The sequence below is a fragment of the Erinaceus europaeus genome, chromosome 17 (assembly GCF_950295315.1).
Source record: "Erinaceus europaeus chromosome 17, mEriEur2.1, whole genome shotgun sequence".
Classification (NCBI taxonomy): Eukaryota; Metazoa; Chordata; class Mammalia; order Eulipotyphla; family Erinaceidae; genus Erinaceus; species Erinaceus europaeus.
Genome location: NC_080178.1, coordinates 12,064,126 through 12,092,089, shown reverse-complemented (window position 1 = coordinate 12,092,089; position 27,964 = coordinate 12,064,126). Strand labels below are relative to the sequence as shown.

Below are 27,964 nucleotides of genomic sequence, written 5' to 3'. Positions count from 1 at the left end.
CCATGATTTCTTTGAGCTGTTTTTTTTTTTTTCTTTTTTTTTTTTTTATTTTTTTTATTTTTTTTATTTTTTTTTTTTATTTAAATTTTTAATTTAAGAAAGGATTAGTGAACAAAAGCATAAGGTAGGAGGGGTACAACTCCACACAATTCCCACCACCCAATCCCCATAACCCACCCTCTCCCATGATAGCCTTCCCATTCTCTAGCCCTCTGGGAGCATGGACCCAGGGTCGTTGAGGGTTGCAGAAGGTAGAGGGTCTGGCTTCTGTAATTGCTTCCCCGCTGAACATGGGCGTTGACTGGTCGGTCCATACTCCCAGTCTGCCTCTCTCTTTCCCTAGTAAGGTGTGTCTCTGGGGAAGCTGAGCTCCAGGACACATTGGTGGGGTCTTCAATCCAGGGAAGCCTAGCCAGCATCCTGGTGGCATCTGGAACTGCAAACTCCAGTGTAATCCTGCTTTCAGGTATATATTCTGCAGTAGTTTATGGACACGTGTGCGCATACGCTCTCTCTCACAGAAACTGGTGTACGTCTAGGCTATGGGACTTTGTTAGAAAGTGAACCACCCGAGATGAAATTAGAGTGTACTATAAAAGGAAAGGTCTCACCCGAGCAATGAAGCTGAAGGGTTGTCATTCCACACGTGAAGTCTCTGGATACACTCTGAGGTGAAGCATGTTGAGATGGCAATCGTTGCTTTGGTTAGGTTGTGATCGGCGGATGCAATATTATTTGGTATGGATTGGGAGAAGCATACGGGAAAGTGAGCCCTATCCATGGGTGCCAGGACTGGGGGAAGTAGGGGCTCTATAGTGAAGATGTGAGGTTCCTGCTGTCTTAGGGAAGACAATCAATAGTTAATATTATCATCACATTATTTGTTAATTGGGTTAACTTTGAAAAGTCCCTTTGTTATGGTTTGCTGTACAGTACCCAGTATCTTGTACATAGCTGTGCTACTTTGAGCTGTTTTTATGATATTTCTCTTGAAAAAAAAGAAATCATTTTTCTTTAGTGCTGACTTTAGAATAAAATAATCAATATATACAATCCTCTTGCTTTCAGTAAGTCAAAGTGGAAGCTGGTGTGATGGCTGCCTTTTCCCTAAGATAGATATAAGTACATTTCAAGCTCAAGCAAACCATCATCTTGTTCTACCATACAGACTTAGATCCCTGACCCTCCCTTACTGTTCCTCCCTCCCACCTTTTGAAACATGTTTCAATCTTCTAGTAATGTTAATGCTTCAAAGGTCAGCTTCATTCCCTGAGTAACACATTAAGCATTCTTAAATGTCAGTGGCTGGAAAATCCCTGACAAATAAGTAAACCTGTGAGTCTTCTCAAGCTTTTTAACTGCATAAACTCAACAATATTGTCAGCAACTCCTATACCTGCTCTGTGGCAGTAAGAGAGGGTGATAAGGAGAAAGTAGCAGCAAAACCAAGGCACTGGCTGCAATTTCCTGAGAGGAAATATTTTTCCCATTTGAACTTCTCTTGAAAAAGGTATCCTGCCCCCTCTTGAAGAACATTTGTTTAGCCCAGATGGCTTTTGCAGAGCTCCTGGATCAAGTGGGAAACCTGGGGAGATTCCAGATCCTTCAGATAGTTTTCCTTTGCACCACTATAATCATAATGTACCCCCATCTGTTCCTGGAGAACTTCACAGCAGCCATCCCTGCTCACCGCTGCTGGGTTCACCTCCTTGACAATGACACCATCTCAGCTAATGACACTGGGACCCTCAGCCAAGAGGACCTCCTGAGAGTCTCCATCCCCCTGGACTCCAGCCTGAGGCCAGAGAAGTGCCGGCGCTTCATCCACCCCCAGTGGCAGCTCCTTCACCAGAATGGCACCTTTCCCAATGTGACAGAGCTGGACACGGAGCCCTGTGTGGATGGCTGGGTGTATGACCGCAGCACCTTCTCTTCCACCATTGTGACTGAGGTAAGAAGGTCCATTTATAGTTTCTACTCAGATGTGATCCGAGTGTCCAAGGCACACACAGACAATGGACTTGCTTAATACATTTAGTTCCCAGATCGGTAGTGCTGTCAGCCCTTTCTTCTTTCCTTGAGCAGACAGTCATCTATTATCTGTACGGTGACATTAAAATAGCAGCATTAGCACAGAAGTTAATAAATGAATCATGTGAAGCATAAACCTGCTATCACAACATTTAACCTGGGAATAAAGACTAGAAATTTTTTTTAATTCCCTTATTGTGGGATTAGTGGTTTACAGTTGACTGTAAAATACAATAGTTTGTACATGCATAGCATATCTCAATTTTCCACATAACAATTCAACCTCCACTAGGTCTTCCTGTGCCATCATGATCCAGGACCCAAACTCTGCCCCCCAACCCCAAAGTCTTTTACTTTGATGTAATACACCAACTCTAGTCCAAGTTCTGCTTAGTGTTTTCCCTTCTGATCTTGTTTTTCAACTTCTGTCTATGAGTGAGATGATCCCATATTCATTCTTCTCTTTCTTATTTATCTCACTTAATACTATTGCTTCAAGACCCATCTAAGATGAGGTGAAGAAGGTAAAGTTACCATTTTTTTATTTCTTTATTGGGGAATTAATGTTTTACAGTCGACAGTAAGTACAATAGTTTGTACATGCATAACAGAAGTCACCATTTTGATAGCGAAGTAGTATCCCACTTGCTCTGCCACTCATCTGTTGTTGGACACCTAGGTTGCTTCCGGGTTTTGGTTAATACAAATTGTGCTGCTATGAACATAGATACATGAAAATCTTTTTGGGTGGGTGTGTTTGGTTCCTTAGGATATATATATTAATTTTTTTTTTGCCTCTAGGGTTATTGCTGGGGGTCGGTGCCTGCACTACGAATCCACTGCTCCTGGAGGGATGTTTCCCTTTTTTGTTGTTGTTGCCCTTGTTGTTGTTATTATTGCCATTGTTATTGTTGTTGTTGGATAGGACAGAGAGAAATTGAGAGAGGAGGGGAAGACAGGGGGAGAGAAAGGTAGACACCTGCAGACCTGCTTCACCTCCCATGAAGCGACCTCCCTGCAGGTGGGGAACCAGTGGCTCCTTGTGCATCATACCATGTGCGCTTAGCCTGCTGTGCTACCTCCCAGCCCCTTGATTTTTTTTTTTAGGACTGTTAACCTAGTTCAGTGATTCATAATACTCATTGAAATACTCTGATGTCCAGAGACTGGAAAGGAAGAACTATGATATCATCTCCAAAAATTCAGGACAAAGTGCCTTAGTCATACTGTATTGTGCTAAGTGAAATAAGCAAAGATATAAAACTACAACTACCAGATGTTTTTGCTCATATGTGAAGTATAGATGACTAAAGGAAAGGGAAAAAGAAAGAAAGAAAGAAAGAAAGAAAGAAAGAAAGAAAGAAAGAAAGAAAGAAAAAAAGAAACGAAGGAAGAAAGAAAGGAAAGTGTTGGTTGGGAGAGACATAGAACTTTACCGGGAATGTAGTAACTTACATGCATTAAGTGTGAAAATGAAAGCACTCCTGAAGGGCTGGTAAGATAGCGTAACGGTTGTGCAAAAATCTGTCATGCCTGAGGCCCTGATGTCCCAGGTCCAACCTCCAGTGACACCATAAGCCAGAGCTCAGTAGTACTCTCTCTCTCTCTCATTAAAAATAACTAATAAAATATTTTAAAGAAAATAAAATACTCCTGAAATCTGATACTGATGTAAAAACCAGTTTTAAAAAGTAAGGAAGAAAATACAAACTGATTCCCAGAGTAGGAAATCTAGATAAAGCTCTAGGGCTATCAGAAAGATGTTTGTGGGGCCGGGCGTGGCACACCTGGTTGAGCGCACATGTTACAATGTGCAACTACATGGGTTCGAGCCTCCAGGCCCCACCTGCAGGGGGAAAGCTTCACAAGCGGTGAAGCATGGCTGCAGGTGTCTCTCTGTCTCTCTCCTTCTCTATCTCGCCCTCCCCTCTCAATTTCTGGCTGTCTCTATCTAATAAACAAAGATAATTAAAAAGAAAAAAATTCAAAAAAAAAGAAAGGTGTTTGTGGGTTTCTGTTGAGACTTGGTACCTGCATGATTCCACCACTCGCAGAAGTCACTGTTCTTTTCCTTTCAGATAGAAGGTGAGACAGACAGTGATAGAGCAGGAGAGACAGAGAAAGAAGCAGACAGTGCAGCACCACTCCAGCACTAGGGAAGCTCCCCCTCTCAGGTGCTTTCATGTGAAGGCAGGATCCCCAACTAGGTCCTCGTGCACGGTACCGTGTGTGCTCTACCCAGTGAGCCACCTCTCAGCCCTCAATTCAGAATGTTTAAAGTGTGGGTTACTGGAGGAAGGCTGTTAGAAGTGGCAGGGGGAGGCCGGGTGGTAGCGCAGCAAGTTAAGCGCACATGGAGCAAAGCACAAGGAACTGGCTTAAGAATGCCGGTTGGAGTCCCAGGCTCCCCAATCTCTTCACAAGCGGTGAAGCAGGTCTGCAGGTGTCTGTCTTTCTCTCCTCCTCTCTGTCTTCCCCTCCTTGATTTCTCTCTTTCCTATCATATCCAACAACAACGATAGCAATAACAACAACAGTAATAATAGCAACCATGATAAACAACAAGGACAACAGAAAAGCAAAGGCCTCCAGGAGCAGTGGAGTTGTGGTGCAGGCACGGAAAAAAAAAATTGGAGGCAGAGCTCACATAGCAGAAGATAGTATTTATTGTATGTAAAAGTCTGAAATGAGTTTCCGGTATAGGGTTTAAACTCTTCTAAAACTTGTGCTGCTTTGCTTCTCTTCCAGTGGGAGCTGGTATGTGAATCTCAGTCACTAAGACTTGTGGTTCAGTCTGTACTTATGACGGGGGCATTGCTGGGATCCCCTGTGTATGGTTATCTTTCAGACAGGTGAGTATCACCTCACTTTCTTCTGGGCATTTATGAGCCACTGTGTTCATTGCTTTATTAGAGAGAGAGAGAGAGAGAGAGAGAGAGAGAGGGAGAGGGAGAGGGAGAGGGAGAGGGAGAGGGAGAGGGAGAGAGAGATTGATTCATGAAGTGTGGTCCGGGAGTTAGCGCAATAGATAAAGCACTGGATTCTCAAGCATGAAATCCAGAGTTCAATCCTCAGCAGCACATATACCAGAGTGATGTCTGGTTCTTTCTCTCTCTCCTCCTACCTTTCTCATTAATTAATAAATAAATAAAATATTTTTTTCAAAGAGAGAGAGAGAGATAGTCATGGAGTAACAGGGAATGGAGCCGGGACTTCATGTACTGTACGCAGGACACTGCTGAGCCACCTTCCTGCCTGGTCCAATTGTTTTTTTATGTTTGTTGTTTGTGATTAATACTAGCTTACAAGAGTATATGGTCCCAGTGTATAGTTCCACAACACACTCACCACCAGAGTTCTAGATCCCACCCTCCTACCTCCCAAGATAAACCCCCCTAGTTCTCACAAGTCTTAAAAGCAAGTTTACTTGCTTCTGTTTTGCTTGCCCTTCTTCTGTTCACATGTATCCAGTCTCTAGATTCCACTATAAGTGAAGCTGTTGGGTGTCTGACTTTCATCTCTTTACTTATTTCACTAAGCATCATCATTTCCAGTTGTCGCATTAAGTGAAAGATGATCCAAAAAAAAAAAAAGACATCCAAATCAGATGCCAGGAAGTTTCAAGAAGGAATTTTCAGAGGATGTGCCAAGAAATGAGGTCTATAAGTGAGTTATTTCACTGCAAGGAAAAGAAAGGATTTCGATGTTGAGACCACCTACGTGTTTGAAAGAGTAAATCTGTGAAACAGTGCTACAGACTTTGTCAATGTTCCGAGCTACGTAAACCACATTGAGGCTAAAAAAAAAAAAAAAATTTTTTCCTCCAGGGTTATTGCTGGGGCTCAGTGCCTGCACTACAAATCCACTGCCCCTGGCAGCCATCTTTTTTTACATTGTTGTTGTTCTTGTTGTTGTTATTATTGTTGTCATTGTTGCTAATGTTGTTGTTGGAGCAGACAGAAAGAAATTGAGAGGGGAGGGGAAGACAGAGAGGAAGAGAGAAAGATAGACACCTGTAGACTTTTGACTCCCTCCCCGGCAGGTGGGGAGCTGAAAACTGGAACTAGGATCCTTTTACACTCATTTTTCAGATACTATCTCAAACATTTCTGCAAGAAATTTTCCCTCATGCAATAGGTAGCAGGAAAGCCCTATGAGGTCTCTGAGAGACAAGTGTAGATAGACAATTTTAGGCACATCATGACTTCAAATCTGCAATCTAGATCCACATGTGTAATGAGTAATAATCATTGTAAAATAGCATGTGGCTTCGTTTAAGGTTAAACAAGTGTGAGAGGATTATTCATAAAAATCACTGTAAACATGAGGGGAGAAGTCTAGCTTAGAAAATAGGCAAAAGTCCAAAGTCCGCAACTAAGCTACCCAAGACCACCACGTGAAGAGATCAGAATCAATCCAGTGCCACACCAACAGGAGAGTGCAGTGTTGAAGGTAATCCAATCAAGACAGTGAGCTGCTACCAGTCCTCCTTTATATAGTCCCTGCACCCACACTCTCTTGTGAGTGTGCTGACATCATTCCTGTGCTAATTGTCCCAAACCCTGTTAGGGTCACAACAACACATCATAATAAAAATCTATGGGCTGTGTATCAATGAAGCACTGAATGTCTAGTAATACATTGTTGCTGTGACCTGGTTGTTAATACACAACTAACTATAGTATGAAGCAAATAATATTAAGAACGTATGGTGACGGGAGTCGGGCAGTAGCGCAGTGGGTTAAGCGCACATGGCGTAAAGCGCAAGGACCAACATAAGCATCCGGATTGGAGCCCCCTGCTCCCCACCTACAAGGGAGTCGCTTCACAGGCGGTGAAACAGGTCTGCAGGTGTCTTTCTCTCCCCCCGCCCCGCCTTCCTCTCCTTTCTCCATTTCTCTCTGTCCTATCCAACAACAAAGCAACGTCAACAATGGCAATAATAACCGCAACGAGGCTGCAACAACTAGGGCAACAAAAAGGGAGAAAAATGGCCTCCAGGAGCGGTGGATTCATGGTGCAGGCACTGAGCCCAGCAATAACCCTGGAGGAAAAAAAAAAAGGGAATAAATAAATAACAAATTTTTAAAAAGGAACTATCAAAAAAAAAAAGAATGTAGGGTGACATGTCTTTGAAGGGTGAGAAGGTATAGAATAATGGTTCTGCAAAAACTACTTTCATTCCTGAGCTTCTGAAGTCTTGGGTTCTGCACCACCATAACCCAGAGCTGGAGTGGTGCTCTACGGAGGACATAAAGTCTCTAAAGGCTAGGGAGACAGGATGATAGTTATGCAAAAGACCTTCAGCCTGAGACTCTGAAGTTGCATGCTGAATTTCCTGCAACAACTGTAAGCCAGAATTAAATAGTGATCTGGTAGGAAGGAAATTTAAAAAAATAAAATAAAATAATATTTAAAAAAAAAGAAGCATTAATGTCACCCAAGTATGTGTCCCATGATGACACTAAGGGGATATTTTATGCATAGATATTTCTTATCCCAATATCATTTGGTAGCCTTAGCAAAAAAAAAAAAAATGTAATAAAGTGTTACTTGAGTTTATCATGGTTAAATACAAATAGCAAAATGAACAACCAGGAATGTTACCCAGTAGTGAGGTACAGGACCTGTGTGCATGAGGTCCCAATCACTACTGGTGCCACATATGCCAAAGTGGTGTTCTTATCTTCAGCAATAGTCAAGAAAAGACTATAGCCACGGGGCGGGGGGGGGGGGGGGCGGCCACTAGCACGCAAGGGTTAAGCACACATGGTGCAGAGCACAAGGCATGAAGCACAAGGATCTGCAACTTCGCACACTTCCTAGCACCAGACCTCTGTATCCCATCCCATCCCCTGATAGCTTTCCTATTTTTTAACCCTCTGGGAATATGGACCCAAAATCATTGTGGGATGCAGAAAGTTGAAGGTCTGGCTTCTGTAATTGCTTCCCCGCTGAACATGGGCATTGACAGGTCGATCCATACTCCCAGCCTTTCTTTCTCTTTCCCTATTGGGGAAGGACTCTGGGGAAGTGGAGCTCCAAGGCACATTGGTGGGGCTGTCTGTCTAGGGAAGCCTAGTCACATCCTGCTAGCATCTGGAACCTGGTGGCTGAAAAGAGAGTTAATATACAAAGCCAAACAAATTGTTTAACAATCATGGACCTAAAGGCTGGAATAGTGCAGATGAAGTGTTTAGGGGTCCTCCATTTTGTAGATAGCTAGTAGGCATATCTTAGTTATATTTCAAAAGGCCAGTAGCTATACTAGTGGGTTTTTTTTGTTGTTGCTTTTGCCTGAAATCTGATGCATGGTGGATCCCAGTTATTGTCTAGGGAGATGATGTCATGGCTGGAAAAAATACCAGAAAGCTGGATCAGGGAAGAGAGTAGCTCCCTAATATGGGAAAGGGGTATAAATATTGTTGACTGTAAACCCCACTGATTTGATGTGATCTGGGGCCCATAATTAGCTTAGGAGCCTGTGTGACTTCTGCATCCCTGTAGATCTGAGCTCACATTCTGTGGTCATGAGTAGGAACATTCCAAGCTGCCCAAGTATCGACCCATCTTCCTCAGGTGTAGCATAGTGTATGCTGTCCAGCCTCCCTTCAGAGGGTGGAATAGTCTCTACCATTGTTGATCCAAGTTGAGGGTAAGGTCCTATGGGGGCCCACAAAGGGGTCTATTTTGTTGTTCCTGATAGAAATGGCTGGTAACAATGGAGAGCAGGATTTATTTGAGTTCTAGGCCCATCATGTCTGTTTGGGAATCTCAGGACTCCCTGATTAGGGCCCCAGCTGCTGATAACATAAATTTTAAAGGCCATACATTGTCCTAGAAGGATAGCAGAAACCGTCGATGAGGCTAGTGAGATTGTCTGGAGGAGAGCTGATAGTGTAAATGTAAAAGTTAGTCTTGATAATGATAAGATGTACTTGGGAAATAAAACTTGGCACTTCAGACTATTTTTCACTATTGGAACATATGTAAAAGGAAATACAGACTTTTGGTCTCATGTAAATGAATAGATTGTGCTACTATACAAAACGGAAGAGGACTTAGGTACAAGTGAACTTTGGGAGAAAAATCAAGATGTCTGTTTTGACTCCTTTAGTTGGAGTTGTCCATTAACTAAATATATGAAGATTTGGTTAGATGTGTGTATATATATGGGTATTAAAATTACAGAAGTCAAGGCTGGCTATTATTATCATGAAGAGATTATTATGGTTATGACCATGGGAGAGGTCACTCAGGAAAGAGGTACAGCTAGGTGCCAATGATAGCAAGTAGATTCTATCCTTGATAAAATCACTCATCTAAAAAGTACTTGGCCAAGGAGGAAAGTTGGCAAGGGTATTATCATATATGATAAGGTCCCCAAATTCACTCCTAGGCACCACATTTAAAAATAAGAAAAAGAAAGGAGCAGGAAAAGGGGGAGAAGGTGAAGAGGAGGAGGAGGAGGAGGAGGAATAATCTGGTTCAATATTTCTTAGGTTTGGACGGAAGCTGGGACTCAGATTGAGTATTCTCCAACTGGCCATCACAGGTACCAGTGCAGCCATGGCCCCCAACCTCCTCATCTACAGCTCACTGCGGTTTCTGGCAGGGTTTTGCATCACTGTGATTGTTTCAAACTCTTGTGCTTTGAGTAAGTCAATAATTTAAGACTTGGCTTGTCTCTGTATCTTTAGCTGACCTTGAGATGGCCTGGATCTGAAGTTACCACTGTGGTCTGTTTTTCTCCTAGTGTTGGAGTGGGTACAGCCCCAGTCACGAGCTCTGGTAACTATGCTGATGTTAAATGTCTGCAGTGCAGGACAAATCCTCCTCGGAGGGCTGGCTTCTGCCATTCAAGACTGGCGCACACTGATGCTCATATTTTCTGTTCCCCTGTTTGTCAATTTCTTGGTCTCCAGGTATGAACAATCTCTGTATTCTTCACCTATCAGGGAGACTGTAACAAGGACAGAGGAGGGGAGGTAGTTGTCATAGGACACAATTTCAATTCAAAAATCATTGGAAATGTGATTACACACACAAATATATATATATATATTTCAGCAGATAAAAATCTCATGGTTGGATCTTCTGGTGCCAGAAGCTACAGTAATTCCAGCTCCAATACCTTATATTAAAGTTGCTGCAGTTAAAAACATCCCAAATTGTATAACAACTTTATTCATAACCTCCCCAAAGTGGAAAAAACTGAAGTGTTCATCCACTAAATGCAAAATGTTAATCAGTCAGAAAAAAGTGACATGTGTAACAACATAAGTAGACACAAAATTACCTTTTTAGCTAACCAGAGCACTGCTCAGCTCTGGCTTGTGATGGTACAGGACATTGAGCCTGGGACTTTGGAGCCTCAAGCATGAGAGTCTCTTTGCATAACAAGTGTACTATATACCTCCACTCTCACAAAAATTACATTTTAGGAGGTATAATAGACAAATTTATAGACAAAGAAAGTAGATAAATAGTTTCCATAGACTGGAAGAAAGGATGAATGAGAATATGTTTTGTTTTGTTTTGTTTTGTTACCAGAATACTGCTCAGCTCTGAGTTATGGAGGTGCTGGGATTGAACCTGAGATCTTTAATGCTTCAGGCATAAAAGTCGTTTTGCGCGGGTTAAGCGCAGGTGGCGCTAAGCACAAGGACTGGCATGAGGATCCCAGTTAGAGCCCCCGGCTCCCCACCTGCAGGGGAGTTGCTTCACAGGCGGTGAAGCAGATCTGCAGGTGTCTGTCTTTCTCTCCTCCTCTCTGTCTTCCCCTCCTCTCTCCATTTCTCTCTGTCCTATCCAACAACGACGACATTAACTATAACAACAATAACTACAACAACAATAAAAAGACAACAAGGGCAACAAAAGGGAAGATAAATAAATAAAATTACAAAAAAAAAGTCATTTTGCATAACTATTATGCTATCTGTCCAGCCCTGGATGAGTTTCTAGAGGGTGATAAAAAAAAAAAAGGTAGTCTAGAATAGGTATAGAATATTGTAAATATATTTTAAAAACACTGAATTGTGTCCTTTGCAAAATATTAAATTATGGTATTAAAATTTCATATCAATACCAGAATGTAAATACTGAAATGTAAATGAATTATATGTTTCATTTACTTATTACTATGTATTCTCTATAATTACTTTTAACAAACACTTATTAGATGATCAAATAAATCTCTCATTTTAAAAGAAATTGATACAGTTATAGAGGCAGTTTTGCTTAAAAAGGACTCTGTTGCATGCAAAACTTACTAGGATAAGGTCCCAAGTTTAGTCCCTGGCACCAGATATGACAGAGTGGTACATTAGTGTTCTCTCTCTCTCTCTCTTTCAGTATACATCATTTTACATAAGTTTCAAGTTTATAGGGCAGACATTTGCATAATCTGGAAGCCCTTCTTTAAGAAAAAATAATACAAAAGATGACCCTAAATTCACTATCATTCTTTTTACATCATTAAAAGGGTGTTGTAAAAATAAGGAACCTCCCAAATCTACTATGATGATTTTTGTTTTGTTTTTGTTTAATTTTGTTCCATATGTCTGGCTGGAAGTGATGGTGCTGCTCCCACTCAGAATACGCTGTCTGGATCCCCAGTCGTGTCCCCTGGTCAGACTCTCTCCCAGTGTTTGCTTTTCCTAATGAGAACATGAGTTTCTTTCAAGAAAGAAACTTAAGTATTAGCCTGTATTAGATGAAAGGAGAAAGGGATCTCAGGTTTAAGTCTTTTTTAATATTTATTTATTTATTCCCTTTTGTTGCCCTTGTTGTTTCTTTTTATTGTTGTAGTTGTTGTTGTATAGCGTTATGCCCAGAGGTTCGAGTCCTGATCTCACGCAAAGAAGACCAGAATCACATGCAATAACAAGAGCCTTTATTAGCAAGCTTAAGCTTGGGCCGCAGACACCCTTCCTTCCACGCAAGGGGAGAGTCTGTGACGATAATCATTTTTCATCCCACCTTTTATAGTTATCACAGGATGGGTACAGGTGGAAATACCCACACAGAACATGGAACAGTTGATTTCGGGTTAACGGCTGTTTTCAATATTCGGGGCTTTTTCTCTAACCTCACAGATCAGACAGAGAGAAATGGAGAGAGGAAGGGAAGACAGAGAGGGGTGAAAGAAAGACACCTTCAAACCTGCTTCACCGCTTGTGAAGTGACTCCCCTCTAGAGATGGGGAACCTGGGCTCCAAACGAGATCCTTCAGCTGGCCATTGCGCTTTGCATCACGTGCACTTAACATGCTGCACTACTGCCAGACTTCCCTCAGGTTGAAGATTTATTTGCAAGAGAACTGAGCATTCCCTGCATTTGCCTTGTCATCTCTCATCAGGAAGCTGGTGGAGTCTGCACAGTGGCTAATTATTAGCAACCGTATAGAGGAAGGCGTAAAGGAACTCAGAAGAGCTGCGCGCATCAATGGAAGACTTCATGCTGAAGAGAACCTGACCTTTGAGGTAAATCTGGAAGCAAGGGATGGGTGGTATTGCTTATTGGGATGGAGGGAAGATTGTTCTGACCAATCACATTAGCCTGGGCTCCTGTGGTAACTGCCTGATCAGAGCTAGAATACTGTGACTGGGGACTTCCATATTGGTGTCCCCACGGAGTCACTGTTGTGATTTGTGTGGGGTGGGAAGAGTGAAAGATCATCCAAGCAAAGTTAGAAAAAAGTGAAGACAGACTTTTTTTGTGTGTGGTTATTATTGTTGTTGTTATTGATATCATCCTTGTTGGATAGGACAGAGAGAAATGGAGAGAGAAGGGGAAGACAGAGAAGGGGAGAGAAAGACAGACACTCACACCCGCAGACCTGCTTCACCGCCTGTGAAGCCACTCCCCTACAGGTGAGGAGCCTGGGACTCAAACCAGGATCCTTACGGGTCTTTGTGCTTTGCGCAACCTGCGCTTAACTCGTTGCGCTCCCGTCGGACCACTGCAGACAGACTTTATTAAAAATGGTATCCAGAGAAAGAATGGACAGAACTGAACTGCTCTGACCACCTGTTTTCTTGCTGTGATGAGGTCGTGTTTTCTGCAGAGCAAGACCTTTTATGTGGGGGTGTGGGCTGGTCAGTGACACATATGTTCCCATATGCAAGAATCCAGGTTGGAGACACTGCTTCCCACCTGCAGGGAAGCAGTGAATCAGTGCTGCAGATATCTCTTTCTCTCTGTCCTCTCCCCATACCCTTTCAATTTCTGTCCATATAAAAAAAAAAGATCTTTTTAATGATTTTGTTGACTTAATAATGATTGACAAGATTGTAAGATAAGAGGGGAACACAAAAGCATGAGGTCCTTATTGGGGGTTGTACTGTTATATGGAAAACTGGGAAATGTTATGCCTGTATAAACTATTGTATTTATTGTCGAATGTAAAACATTAATTCTCCAATAAAGAAATTTTAAAAAATAAGCACCAACAATAATAAAATGATAACAAAAAGGAAAAAAAATATAAGAGGGGAACAATTCCACACAATTCCCACCACCATATCCCATTTCCTCCACTGAAAGCTTCCCTATTCTTTCTCCCTCTGGGAGCATGGACCCAGGATCATTATGGGGTGCAGAAGGTGGGAAGTCTGGCTTCTGTAATTGCTTCTCTACTGGAAATGGCATTGACAGTTCAATTCATACCCTCTAGCCCTCTAGCCTGTTTCTATCATTCCCTAGTGAGGTAGGGCTCTAGGGAAGTGGGGTTCCAGGACACACTAGTGAGGTCATCGCCCAGGAAGTCAGGTTGGCAATTTTTTTTTAATTAGCCCTGTTGAGAGGGGTGAAGCAATACACAAGTGTCTCTCTACTTTTCTCTATCTCCCTCTCTATCTCCCTCTCTTCTCCCCTCGCCTCCCCTCTCTATCCCTCTCTTTTTTCACCCTCCATCAAATGAAAAAAAAAGTGCTCACTAGGAGTGATGAAGTTATGTAGGCACCAAACTTTAATTATAATCCTGGTGACAAAAAAAAAAAATCCAAACCAGTGTGTACATCCCTAAAACCAACTCCTTTCCAACCACTAAACGTTGCCTTTCCTGTTCATAATCTTATTCTAATAGCATTCTCTTTATTTTTCTGTTCCTTTTTTAAAACTTTTTATATTTATTTATTTTCCCTTTTGTTGCCCCTGTTTTTTTTTTAATTGTTGTTGTAGTTATTATTATTGTTGTTATTGATGTCATCATTGTCAGATAGGGCAGAGAGAAATGGAAAGAGGAAGGGAAGACAGAGAGAGGGACACCTGCAGAACTATTTCACTGCCTGTGAAGCAACTACTTCACACACTCCAGACCTAAAGAATGATTATTGGTCAATACAAACCATAGAGGCAATCCAGCTTTTCAGTAAGGTATTGACTTAGAAAGGTACACAAACTCCTATTCCAACAAGGAAAAGAAACTTCTATTCATGTTCCCTGGATAGAAAAGAAAATGTGAGCCCTTAAACTACCTTATTGACTCCAATTTACCATGTAGATAATTTTGTCAGTGTTTCTGACATCCCATCAGATCAATATTGAAACTGACCTTGTCCCTATGTAATTGCTCTCTGAGTTCTCATTTCTCCCCACCCCTGGACTTGGGATTAATTATTTTTATCCATACTTCCACTCAGTGGAAATGTCCTTGATGATAGAGAATAGTAATCCTAATTTACCCTCTAGTATGATACCCTTTAGTACCACTATACTAGAAATTTTTACCCTCTCTTAAAAACCTTATCATTATTTTTTTGCTATTGTTGTTGTTTAAGTTTGTGAAGTCCACCATGCAGAAAGAGTTGGATACACCTCAGGTCAAAATATCAGTTTTTGAGTTATTCCGTGCACCCAAACTACGTCTAAGAGTCTGTTTCACATCGCTTCTCAGGTAAGCACCACTTAGTGATGGTGAACTTGAAAATACAGAAGATGCAAATCCATTTCTTCTTGGAAAATAATCACCAGCACCTTGGAAAATGAATTAGTGTCTGATGAAGAGGGGAAATGATTTTTTAAGGGTATTCCTTAAGTGCTACATTTTAAGAAATCCCAATATGTCTAGTCCTCATTTTGTGATTGGTTCTCTTCTAAGTCAGTATTGTGGAAACTGTGAAAATAGCATAATGGTTATGTAAAACATCTTTCAAGCCTAAGGTACCAAAGGTCCCAAGTTCAATCCCCAATATTACTATGAGCCAGCGCTGAACAGTTCTCTAAAGAAAAATTAAAAAAAAAAAAAAAACACCAGATCAGTATTGTGATATGAGAGCTTTGGCCTTGAAAAATGGCGGCACTAAGACAACTTCAAGCATCCCGTCTCACATTACCACTCTAAATTTCAACTCCTTCCCACAGTTTGGCCAGTGTACACTGTACTCATGTTTTTCCTCTGTATATTTGTACCTTATTGTGCACCCGAGAGCACTCTATTTCACAACAGTACGATATACAGGTACACTACTGAATATTCATTTTTAAATGTATTTCCAGTGTTATAAATGATGCAGCGATGACATCTAATACCAGTTATGGGTGGCTCCTCACTTATTGAAAAGTTTGTTTATTGACCTGGTTTCAAGGATAGAACCTGGTTTCTAGACGAGAACTCCCTGCGTTATAAGGAGATTCAATCAGATAGAGAAAGAGAGAGAGACAAAGCAAAGAGGAGACACACCACATCTGATTTCTTCAGCTGTCATGGCACCTCCCAAGGGGACTGACTTTCCCTGGTTGGAAGAGGAGTTGGTCAATTTTGCTAAGTCAATACCTTCCTTGAAAACGGGGTCCTCTATCCAGCTTGGGAGTAATCCTTCTCTCGGGCTAGAATCAAGTGGAAAGAAATTAACAGAATGTTATCACCTCCAGGACCCTGCAGGTAGCCCATCAGGTGATCTGGCTCCAAGATACACAGGTAAAGGGTTAAATACAAACTGTTCTTCCCAGGACCTAGTTTTTTGAAGGACAGAATGACCAGGACTGGGGTATATTTTTTTTGTTTGGCCTCCAGGGCTATCACTGGGCCTCAGTGCCAGAACTAAGAATCCATGGCTCCTGGTGGCTTTTTTTTTTTGCCCCCAGGATTATTGCCGGGGTTCAGTGCCTGCTTCACAAATGCACTGCTCCTGAAAGCCATTTTTTCCCTTTCTTTGCCCATCACTGTTGTTATTGCTGTTGTTATCATTGTTGGACAGGACAGAACAGAGAGAAATGGAGAGGCGAGGGGAAGACAGAGAGGGGGAGAGAAAGATAGACACCCGCAGACCTGCTTCACCACTTGTGAAGCAACCCCCATGCAGGTGGGGAACCGAGATCTCAAACCAGGATCCTTATGCCCGTCCTTGCACTTCGCACCATGTGCACTTAACCCGCTGTGCTACCACCCTGCCCCCAGGATTTGCATTTCTTACAGACATGGCAAACATCAGCCAAAGAAGCAGGAAAGGGGGCAACTGTTTCTCTGAATGGAGACAAAGCTAGCAGGCATGGGTCTAGGGTCCCCGTGCAAGCCTTGTGCTAGTGAAAAGGGGGCACCAACTTGCAAGATCAATTTAAAACACTGGGGCGGGGGAGGGGGGGTCTGGGGAAAGACCATAATTGTTCTGAGAAAGACTTTTATGCCTGAAGCTCTTGAGGTCCCTGATTCAATTCCCTGCACCACTGTAAGCTAGAACTGAATGGGGTTTTGGTCTCTGTCTCCATCTATCTAGCTAGCTAGCTAGCTAACTATCTTTCTTTCTCTTTGTAGCTGTCTTTCATAAATAATAAATTAATAGCTAGGAGGCCAGGTAAACTCTGCACTCAGTAGCTCTCAGGTACCAGCAGCCACACTCATCCACAACAGCAATCCACAGCACCTGCTCACAGCCCTGGAGGTAACTTAAATCTATAGAACTTACCCCTCCCCGTGCCTCCTGTTTGAAGACTGAATTACTGCTATAGGTCAACTCTAGCCCATGGCTCCCAGGAAAGACCTGCTGGCATGAGAAAACATGAATGAAATCCAAATAGATACCAAAATAAGGTCTCAAGATACACGTTAAAAGAATGAGAAAACCAGACATATAGAGAGAGAATATAAAACACTCAGATAAGATATAAAGCTGTGGGGGCAGGATGGTGGCACACCCTGGTGAAGCGCACATGTTATCATGTATACAAAAGCATCCTGGTTCGAGCCCCAACTCCCCACCTGCAGGGAGACACTTCATGAGTGGTAAAGCAGATCTGCAGGTTGCTCTCTTTCTCTCTCCCTCTCTATCTATCCTGCCCTCTCAGTTTCACTGTCTCTAGCCAATAAAATAGAAAAGAAAAAAATGGCCAGTGGGAGCAATGGATTCATAGTGCTGGCACCGAGCCCCAACAATAACCCTGGTGGCAATTTTAAAAAAAAGTATAAATTAAATTAAAACACATAACAAATGAATTACTTATATACCAATAATTACCCTGAGTGAATTGAACTCACCAATCAAAAGACAGAATGAAGAAGAAAAAAAAAGAAGAAGTAACATTTTTAAAGGCAGAGTAGCAAGCAGTACAGATTCAAAAGCAAAACCCAGCTATCTGCTAACTCCAAGAAACTCATCTAAGTTCTCAGTATAACCAAAGACTCCAAGGAAAAGGGTGAAATCAATACTAAAAGCAACTAGGAAACCGGAGACAGCTATCCTCACATCAGGTAAAATAGACTTGCAGCAGCAAGAAGCAAGGATGGACTTTATATCATTCTGGGGCTTGGTGCCCACACGATGAATCCACTGTTCCTGTGGCCATTTTTTTTCAGGGTCTTTTTTTTGTTTTTGTACAGAGAGAAATTGAGAGGGAAGGGAGGAAACAACTTGTGAAGCAACCCCCCTGCTTCAAACCAGGATTCTTGCTTGGCTCCTATGTGCGTTTAACCTGGTGCACTACCCCACCCCCGACCACTCAACAGTCAAGGATTTTAACTCCTTACTTTTATCAACAAGTAAAGCATCTAGACAGGGCAGCCAGCAATGTCTAACTTCAGTAAGTCCACATATCACCATGCACATGGATCTGGATTCAAGCCCCCAGCTCCCCATCTGCACAGAAGATGCTTCATGAGCTATGAAGCCGGTCTGCAGGTGTCTATCTCTGTCCCTCTCTATCTCCCCCTCCCCTCTCAATGTCTCTCTATCCTGTCAAATAACAATAAAGTAGAAAGAAAAAAATGGCTGCAGTTGACATCTTGCAAGATTATTTTTATTAACATCAGCAAAAATAACCTCAAACATTATTATTATTATTCTAGGTATGTTTTCCTTAGAAAGTTCCCTTGGTCTGGGGCATCCTAATCTTCCCTTGAAAGTTCCCTTGGTCTGGGACAGCCTAATCTCCCCTTGAAAGTTACATTGGTTTAGGACAACCTACTCTTCCCTTGAACCTTGAATTGACCATCTGTGTTTTGACCATCTCCCTGTTTTGACCATCTGTGTGAATCAACATTCCTTCCTGGAACTCAATCTAATAGCTTTCCTTCTTAGCCCATTCTTGAACGGTTCTAACTAAATCATTCATATCAAGCCTTTTATAATATCTAGTAAACTGTCAACCTAGAGAAATCGTCTGCTATAAAGTAAGCACATACCATGGAGGCCCTTGTGCCATGGGAAGAACCCATGGTTCTACTATTTGTCTGAGTCCATCCAATTGAGGAGCTGTGGTGGTGACATCCTGTGGAGCAAATAGCTCTTCTTCTGCAAGTCTTTTAATGAGTGTAGCAGCTTCTGCTCTTAGGCCATTTTTTAGTCTCGTTACACCCACTGCCATAATTGTTGTCACTATGTACTTCCCCTGGGGATCTCCTTTTACTGTCCCCAGGTAATATTTGTATATTTCCAATATAGCCAATGAGTCCTCAAACTACTGATGTAATTGAAAACAAAAGGATGAATGGCTTCAGTTTGGTCCAGGACTTCCTGCTCTGCAGGCAGTCCCAGCCTGCCCAGACCTTGTCAGACAGCAGACTTGACTTCACCTCCACCATTTCCCCTTTTTTGATATTGTAGTAAGAAGGTCTTTACAAAAGGATGAATAGCTTCAGTTTGGTCCAGGACTTCCCGCTCTGCAGGCAGTCCCAGCCTGCCCAGGCCTTGTCAGACAGCAGACTTGACTTCACCTCCAACAACCGGGATCCTTACATCAGTTTTTGCACTTCACACCATGTGTGCTTAACCCACTGTGCTACCACCATGCCCCCTGCAAAGAGACTTTCATGCCTGAGACTCCTAAGTCCCAGGTCCAATCCCTGAACACCACTATAAGCCAGAGATGAGAGCTACTGTAGTGACTCATTCTCTATTTCATTCTTTTTAATATTTATCTGATGAATTTCTTTTATCTATTTATTTATTTGCCCTTTTGTTTCCTTGGTTGTTTTTTATTGTTGTTGTAGTTATTATTGTTGTTGTTATTGATGTCATCATTGTTGGTTAGGACAGAGAGAAATAGAGAGGGAAGGGGAAGACAGAGAGAGGGAGAAAGACAGACACCTGCAGACCTGCTTCCCCACTTGTGAAGTGACTCCCCTGCAGGTGGGGAGCCGGGGGCTCAAACCGGGATCCTTATGCCGGTCCTTGCGTTTTGTGCCATGTGCGCTTAACCTGCTGTGCTACCACCCGACTCCTCTCATTCTCTATTTCTATCTCCTTTATATCTCTCTCATTAAAGTTAAATAAATAGGGAGTCAGGCGGTGGCACAGTGGGTTAAGTGCACGTGGCGCAAAGCTCAAGGACTAAAGCTAAGGATCCCAGTTCCAGCCCTGGCTCCCCACGTCAGGAGGAGTCGCTTCACAAGTGGTGAATCAGGTCTGAGGTGTCTGTCTTTCTTTCCCCCTCTCTGTCTTCCCTCCTCTCACCACTTCTCTCTGTCCTATCCAACAACAACGATATCAATAACCACAACAATAAAACAACAAGGGCAACAAAGGGAAAAATAAATAAAATAAATATAAAAAAATATTTTTAAAAAAGTTAAATAAATAATATTTTATTAAAACTCCATTTTTTTAATTTTTATTTATAAAAAGGAAATACTGGGGAGTCGGGTGGTAGCGCAGTGGGTTAAGCACAGGTGGCGCAAAGTGCAAGGACCAGAGTAAGGATCCCGGTTCGAGCCCCCAGCTCCCCACCTGCACGGGAGTCACTTCACAGGTGGTGAAGCAGGTTTGCAGGTGTCTGTCTTTCTCTCTCCCTCTCTGTCTTCCCCTCCTCTCTCCATTTCTCTCTGTCCTAGCCAACAATGACATCAACAACAACAACAATAAGAACTACAACAGCAATGAAAAACAACAAGGGCAACAAAAAGGGAAAATAAATAAATATTTTTTAAAAATTTTTTTTAAAAAAAAGGAAACACTGACAAAAACCACAGAATAAGAGAGGGGTACAACTCCACATATTTTGTTTTGCAAAAATAAAATAATAAAAGTGATTTCATTTCAGATCAGGTCATTGCCTTAAAGAAAATGTTCCATGAAATGGGATGCACCTTTCCTTCTTAACACTGAACGCAGGTCCCCTGTAGTCATGAACTGATTGCCACCAACTTTAAAAATTGACTTAGGAAACAGAACATTTCTTAAACTCTACACCCTCTACAATGTAATGTCATTACTTCTACTCATTCCAGATTTGCTACTGGTTTAACCTTCTATGGTCTGGCACTCAACGTGCAATACTTTGGAAAAAGTATTTTCTTGGCCCAAATTCTCTTTGGTAGTGTCATCCTGGCAAGCAGATGTGTTTTTTATCCAGCATTAAACCACATTGGTCGCCGAACAAGCCAGCTACTATTGTTCTTCACATCAGGACTTTGCTTTCTGGCCATTGCCTTCTTGTTCCAAGGTGAGAAAGACAAAAACTCAGGGAGAGGAAAGTTTGCATGTTATCATTACATCCACGGTAAGACTAGATAGGACATCAGTGCCAATTACACCTAAGATTTTCTTGAGAACAAACCTAACCTCTGGTTTTTCAAACTGATCATACTTTGAATAACAATCAGGGAGGGACTAAGCCTTGCAAAGTAAGGAGTTGCTCCCAAATATGGGAAAGGTGTATAAATATTGTTGACTGTAAACCCCATCAAACTGATGTGACCTGGGGCCCATATTCTGAGAGAAGGGAGGAGGTACTGCTATCCCACTCCATCAGCCATGGTGCTCCCAGGCTCAAAGCTAGGGCCTCATGCCCAGTAAGATATGTGTTCTACTGCCTGGACTATCTCCCGGACCTATTCCTTGACATCTTCAAGATAAATGTTCATGAAGGTGTGTGTAATTGATTTGTTAGCAAAAGGGAGCCAGAACAGCACTTCCTTACATGCAGTACTAAGGATCAAACCCTGGACCTCATGCATTTAAATACTCTTATCACTATCCCAACCCCCCCTCTGCTGTATTGTTTCTTATTTGTTTGTTTGTTTGTTTTTCTTACTTTCCCTCAGCGTTTTCTTTTTGTTGGAAATGAATAGTGGTTTCCAAGATCGTAAGGTTAAAGGGTATATAGTCCTACACTGTACCCACCACCAGAGTTCTGTGCCCTCTACCCTCTCAACGCACTATATTGCTTGAATTGAATACAGAATACCTCTCTTGCCACCCAGCAAAATCCAAAATTGGCCAGATGTATTTGGCTTGCTCTGAAACTTCTCATGTAAAATAAAAACTGAAGTGTTCAAGATTAAAACATTCCTCATAATGAGCATTTGGGTAAAAGGGTGATTCACCTTTGTTCATTTTCTTATACTTCTCTCTCTAGTTGATGAAAGGTAATTAAAACAAAGAGACAACCAGCAATGCACTAGGCAAAAGCACCTTTTGAAATTTTCAGTCTCAGTGGTTCCTAGTATGATGTTACTTGTTATTTCCAAACAGAAGTTTGAATGCTAGGTGTTTTTTTTTGAGTCCTGAATTGTAACTGATGTTGTTGTAACTCTAGAGCTTATTTCCCTTCATATTCCCCACCTGCAGGGGGGTTGATTCGCAAGCAGTGAAGCAGGTCTGCAGGTGTCTATCTTTATCTCCCCCTTTCTGTCTTCCCCTCCTCTCTCCATTTCTCTCTGTCCTATCCAATAACAACAACATCAGTAAAAACAATAATAATAATAGCCACAACAACAATAAAAAAAAAACTAGGGCAACAAAAGGGGGGAAAAAATAGCCTCCAGGAGGAGTAGATTCATGATGGAGGCACCAAGCCCCAGCAATAACCCTGGAGGCAAAAAATAAAATAAAAGAAAAATATTATTTACTTGTTAATTTAATTTAAAAAAGATACACTGTACACCAAAGTGAAAGACTCTGGGTGGGGGAGGGGGATTCAAGTCCTGGAATAGGATGGCAGAGGAGGACCTAGTGGGTTTGGCATGTGGGGAAGTGATGGTCTGGCTGTCTTTTGCTAACAAATCAATACATACACCTTCATAAACATTTATCTTGAAAATGTCAAGGAATAGGTCCAGGATATAGTCCACTTAGTAGAACACACATCTTTTTTTTCAGGTGCTATCATTTCTTTTTTTATTATTTTTCATTTATAAAATAGAAATATTGACAAAACCATAGAATAAGAGGGGCACATTTCCACACATTGCCCAGCCCCAGAGCTCCATATCCAGTCCCCTCCCTCGATAGCTTCCCTATTCTTTATCCACATCTTACCAGACATGAGGCTCTAGGTTTGAACCTGGGTGCACCATTATTTGCATTGTTACATGGAAAACTGGGACATGTTATACATGTACAAACTATTGTATTTTACTGTCAACTGTAAACCATTAATCCCCCAATAAATAAATTTTAATATTTATTTATTTATTTTCCCTTATTGTTGCCCTTGTTTTTTATTGTTGCTGTAGTTATTGTTGTTGTTATCGATGCCGTTATTGTTGAATAGGACCAACAGAAATAGAGAGAGAAGAGGAAGACAGACAGAAGGAGAGAAAGACACCTGCAGACCTGCTTCACAGCTTGTGAAGCGACTCCCCTGCAGGTGGGGAGCTGAGTCCTCGAACCAGCATCCTTATGCCTTACTTCATGTGTGCTTAACCCACTGCACTACTGCCCAACTCCCCAATAAATAAATTTTAAAAAGAGAAAGAAAGAGATGCACTATGAGAAAGATACAAGGAGAGAAAGACCAGAGCACTGCTCAACTCTGACTTATAGTGGTGCTGGGGATTGAACCTGGGACCTCAGAGGCTCAGGCATGAAAGTTCTTCTGCAGAACCATTATGTTGTCTCCCCAGCCCTCTCTTCTCTGTCTTCCCCTCCCCTCTCAATTTCTCTGCCCTATTGAATAAAAAATCATGGGGGAGGAGCTGGGTGGTGGTGCTTCTGGTTGAGTATGCATGATACAATGCACAGGGACCCAGGTTCAAGCCCCCAGTCCCCACCTACCTGCAGGGCAAAATCTTTGTGAGTGGTGAAGCATTTAGTTGCAGGTGTGTCTCTGTCTCTCTCTTTCCCCCTACCCTCTCATCTTCTGGCTTTCTCTATCTAATTAATAAATAAAGGTGATTTTAAATTTCTTTTTAATGATGGAGGGAGAAAGAAATGGCTGCCAGGAATGGTGGATTTGTAATGCCGGCACCAAGCCCCAGAGACTGGAGAAAAAAAAAAAAAAAAAAAAACATTAACTCCTCAGATACTGTTCACAGATTTGTTCTATGTTCTATAAGTTATGTACATGGACTCTTAGGACAAAGTTTTCCCTTTCATCCTCAAACACTCAAACATATGAAGGGAGTTGGAACCATTCACACATACTGAAGCCCTGTCTCCATTTCTCACTTAGAATCCTTTTGTTCCATACTGAAGCCCTGTCTCCATTTCTCACTTAGAATCTTTGGCATGAAGTTCTTTCTCTACCGTGTCTTCATCCTTACAGATCCTTCCAACAGAATCTCTTCACAGTAACATGGGACCAGATTATTTACTGGGTGGCGGGGTTGGAAGCATCAGGTTTCTTTAGTGACTTGGTTCTGACTCTCACGGCTCTTCCTCTCTCCAGAAATGCCGTCCACGTGTGCAGTTTTAGCAACTGTTGGAATCAGTGTTATTTCTATCATTAATATCATTGCTTGTCTTCATCACAATGAACTCATTCCCACGATACTCAGGTACCTGAATGTAATGATTATCTGTTTAATTCCACGGGACTCTGAACAAACTGAAATCTACTGGTGGAGAATGGGGGAGAAATGGAAACTCTGTAATCATTAGAGGGATAAATTGCAATGAAAATTAAGATACCGATAGTCTGGGAGGTGGCAGTAGATAATATGTTGGACTCTGTAGCTGGAGGTCCCAAGTTTGGTCCACAGTATCTCATGGGCCAGAATGACAATTCGACTCTATCTCTCTCTCTCTTTCTTTTTCTCAAATAAATAACTAAGTCTTAAAAAAAAAAAAAACCTAAAAAGTAAGATAGCAGTTGATAATCAATAATCTTTTTTTAATATTTATTTATTTATTTCCTTTTTGTTGCCCTTGTTGTTTCCATTGTTGTTGTAGCTATTATTATTGTTGTTGATGTCGTCATTGTTGGATAGGACAGAGAGAAATGGAGAGAGGAGGGGAAGACAGAGAGGGGGAGAGAAAGACAGACACCTGCAGACCTGCTTCACCGCTTGTGAAGCGACTCCCCTGCAGGTGGGGAGCGGGGGGCTCGAACCAGGATCCTTGAGCCGGTCCCTGCGCTTTGGGCCACGTGAGCTTAACCTGCTGTGCTACCGCCTGACTCCCGATAATCAATAATCATTAAAGATGACTTTACAGCTGGTCCTGTGACTGGTCCTTTCATGCAATCCTTAATTTGGTCCCAGGAACCACCCTACAAGGTCAGTGCTGTGGCCACCACTATTTCCTTTTTTTTAAGATTTTTTAAAATATTTATTCCCTTTTGTTGCCCTTGTTGTTTTATTGTTGTAGTTATTGTTGTTGCTGTTATCGATGTCGTTGTTGTTGGATAGGACAGACAGAAATGGAGAGAGGAGGGGAAGACAGAGAGGAAGAGAGAAAGACAGACACCTGCAGATCTGTTTCACCGCCTGTGAAGCAACCCCCCTACAGGTGGGGAGCCAGGGGCTCGAACCGGGATCCTTAGGCTGGTCCTTGCGCTTTGCACCAAGTGCGCTTAACCCACTACGCTACCGCCCGACTCCCAGACACCACTATTTCCTAACAATGAAGTTTATGGTTAAAGCAGTGGCCAACAAAAGTTGTGGCCAACAAGATACTATCAAAGAGGAATTAATAAATAGTGAAGGGAAAAACTTGTGGCTTGCTGTCAAGATCCATGTTTGGGTAGCCCATGTCCAGTTAAAGTCAAATCCATCTTTACACACACATTTTTTTTAGCGACTCTGCTATATGGTCCCTGCTCCCCCCAAAAAAATTGATTGATTAATTAATTAATTAATTAAATGAAAATGTGAACTAAGAACTTTTTGGCAGCGTTCTCTTTGTCTGGTAACTTGTCCCCGCAGGTTGACATCCGGAGGAATTCAAGTACTGACCAGTAGGACAGGGGCAGCGCTGGCTCCCCTGGTGATGATCTTAGGGGTATACTCACTCCACCTGCCCTGGATCATCTATGGAGTCATCTGCATCCTTGCTGGCCTTGCTTCCCAAGCTCTTCCTGAAACCAAGGATTGTCCTCTCCCTAACACCATCCAAGATATGGAAAACGAGTGAGTGAACCTGGAGCTGTCACCAGGATGGGGAAGGGATGTGTGTGACAATTCTAGGATAAGGAAGATGCCAGGGCCCTTTGGGATGGCCTGCAAGCTCAGACCTGGGCCACTTCCCTATGTTCCCTGCAGCTGAGTCTGAGGCTCACCCCCTTCTCACCATGGTGTCCAACCCTTCCTGGGGCAGCCTAGATGGCAGTGGCCACTCAGCCCCAGTAGGCTTAGTAGCAGAAACCTTAAAGATGGGTCCCTTTTTGTCATTGGCGGGCCTGTTCTCTGCTTCAGACTTCTGGTTGTTTATTTCAAAAATCTTCTAAGAGGGAGATGGCACAATGTGCAAGGACCCAGGTTCAAACCCCCACTCCTCACCTGCAGCAGGGACACTTCACAAGTGGTGAAGCAGGTTTGCAGGTGGCTCTTTTTCTTTTTTTTTTTTTTTCTCCTCCAGGGTTATTGCTGGGCTCGGTGCCTGCACCATGAATCCACCACTCCTGGAGGCCATTTTTCCTCCTTTTTTGTTGCCCTAGTTGTTGCAGCTTCCTTGCGGTTATTATTGCCATTGTTGACATTGCTTTGTTGTTGGATAGGACAGAGAGAAATGGAGAGAGGAGGGGAAGACAGAGATGGGGAGAGAAAGACAGACACCTGCAGACCTGCTTCACTGCCCGTGAAGCGACTCCCCTGCAGGTGGGGAGCCGGGGGCTCCAACCGGGATTCTTACGCCGGTCCCTGTGCTTTGCGCCATGTGCGCTTAACCCACTGCGCCACCGCCCGACTCCCAGGTGGCTCTTTTTCTCTCTCCCTCACCCTCTCAATTTCTCTCTCTCCTGTTGGGTAAAATAAAGAGAAAAGAAAAAAATGGAGAAAATGACCATAGGGAATGGTGAACTTCTAGTGCTGGTGCCAAGCCCCAGCCACTGGAGGCAAAAAAAAAAAAAAACTGCTAAGATCCATTCTCATCTCCCACAGTTTTGTCCCAATGATTACCTGATAAATGGTGAGAAGGGGCTTGCAAGGTAGTGTAATGGTTATGCAAAAAGACTTTCATGTGAGCCTGAAGCTTTGAAGTCCCAGGTTCAATCCACATCATCGCCATACATAATCCAAACAACACTGGTTTAAAAAGAGAGAGAGAAAGAAAGGAAGAAAGAAAGAAAGAAAAAAGGAAAGAAAGAAAGAAAGAAAGAAAGAAAGAAAGAAAGAAAGAAAGGAAGGAAGGAAGGAAGAAAGGGAGGAGACCATCAGCCTTACACAAGCTCCTTCTTGCAAATATGATAGCATGTCTAGAGAAAGCAGATCTTTGGGAGACCTACAGAACTTACTTAAATTTTCTGCCACAAGTCATGGAAGTTGGGGGTGGGGGGTGGGGGGTGGAGTCAGGAAGGAATTAAGGACACAGGAAAAAGAGTTTGAAAATGAGGAAAAATAAGTAAGTATCCTTGAATGTTCAGTTCTCCATTATTTCCCTAAAATGTCTTTGGTCAAGGGCCTTAAGAGATAATATTGAAGGGGCTGGGTGGTGGAGCACCAGTGCAACGAGTTAAGTGCACATAGTGCAAAGAACTAGGACCGGCACAAGGATCCTGGTTCGAGCCCCCGGCTCCCCACCTGCAGGGGAGTCGCTTCACAGGCAGTGAAGCAGATCTGCAGGTGTCTGTCCTTCTCTCCCCCTCTCTATCTTCCCCTCCTTTCTCGATTTCTCTGTCCAACAACAACAAAAAAATAACAGCAACAATAACAACAGCAACAACTAAAGGAAAGCAGTGGATTCATAGTACAGGCACCGAGCCCCAGCGATAACCCTGGAGAAAAGAGAGAGAGACTATTGAGAGCAACAACATTCAAAACTGCTTTCCTAACTATATGAGGTCTTTGAGGTTTTTTTGGCATGATTGTGTCATTATATAGGAGACCTTGGGTTACAAAACTGCTGGTTAAAAGACCATCTTGCCCTCGAAGGCATGAATTATGTATTATGTTGTGTATATACAAGATCTTTTCTGTGTGTCTCTTGATTTTTTTTTTTACTTTTTTTTTCACAGTACAAGAGAATCAAGAAAAATAAGGCAAGAAGATATGAAAATAACCCAATTTTAAGGAGTCCCCAAGAGCTAATCACAATCATAGCAAAACAGAGGAGGAGGTGAATGTTACACCTTTATAACTGCAAAAGTTGCTAGAAATAAAATGGATGTGTGGATACTA

At 42.3% G+C, this 27,964-nt stretch overlaps 1 protein-coding gene across 2 annotated transcripts; it reads left to right on the top strand.

Moving 5' to 3' along the window:
• Positions 1-1,353: 1,353 nt before the first annotated feature.
• Positions 1,354-27,964, top strand: SLC22A24 (solute carrier family 22 member 24). 2 transcript variants are annotated; one of them, XM_007526365.3, is made up of 10 exons: positions 1,355-1,951; positions 4,780-4,883; positions 9,534-9,688; positions 9,788-9,956; positions 12,395-12,518; positions 14,817-14,932; positions 20,696-20,910; positions 24,079-24,187; positions 25,556-25,759; positions 27,802-27,964. In XM_007526365.3, the coding sequence occupies exons 1-10, from the start codon at positions 1,550-1,552 to the stop codon at positions 27,854-27,856; spliced, it is 1,653 nt and encodes a 550-aa protein (XP_007526427.1). In that variant the 5' UTR covers positions 1,355-1,549; the 3' UTR covers positions 27,857-27,964. The 2 variants fall into 2 exon arrangements, with proteins under 2 accessions (XP_060032334.1, XP_007526427.1); XM_060176351.1 differs by lacking the exons at positions 24,079-24,187; positions 27,802-27,964 and having other exon boundaries at positions 1,354-1,951; positions 25,556-25,641.

What these genes read in the sequence shown, in the direction of transcription:
- SLC22A24 (XM_007526365.3), top strand. Translation starts at nt 1,550, where the DNA reads ATGGCTTTTGCAGAGCTCCTGGATCAAGTGGGAAACCTGGGGAGATTC. An exon ending in AAGAGAACCTGACCTTTGAG is followed by an intron (nt 12,519 to 14,816) that starts GTAAATCTGGAA and finishes TTGTTGTTTAAG; the next exon opens with TTTGTGAAGTCCACCATGCA. An exon ending in CATTGCCTTCTTGTTCCAAG is followed by an intron (nt 20,911 to 24,078) that starts GTGAGAAAGACA and finishes TCCTCTCTCCAG; the next exon opens with AAATGCCGTCCACGTGTGCA.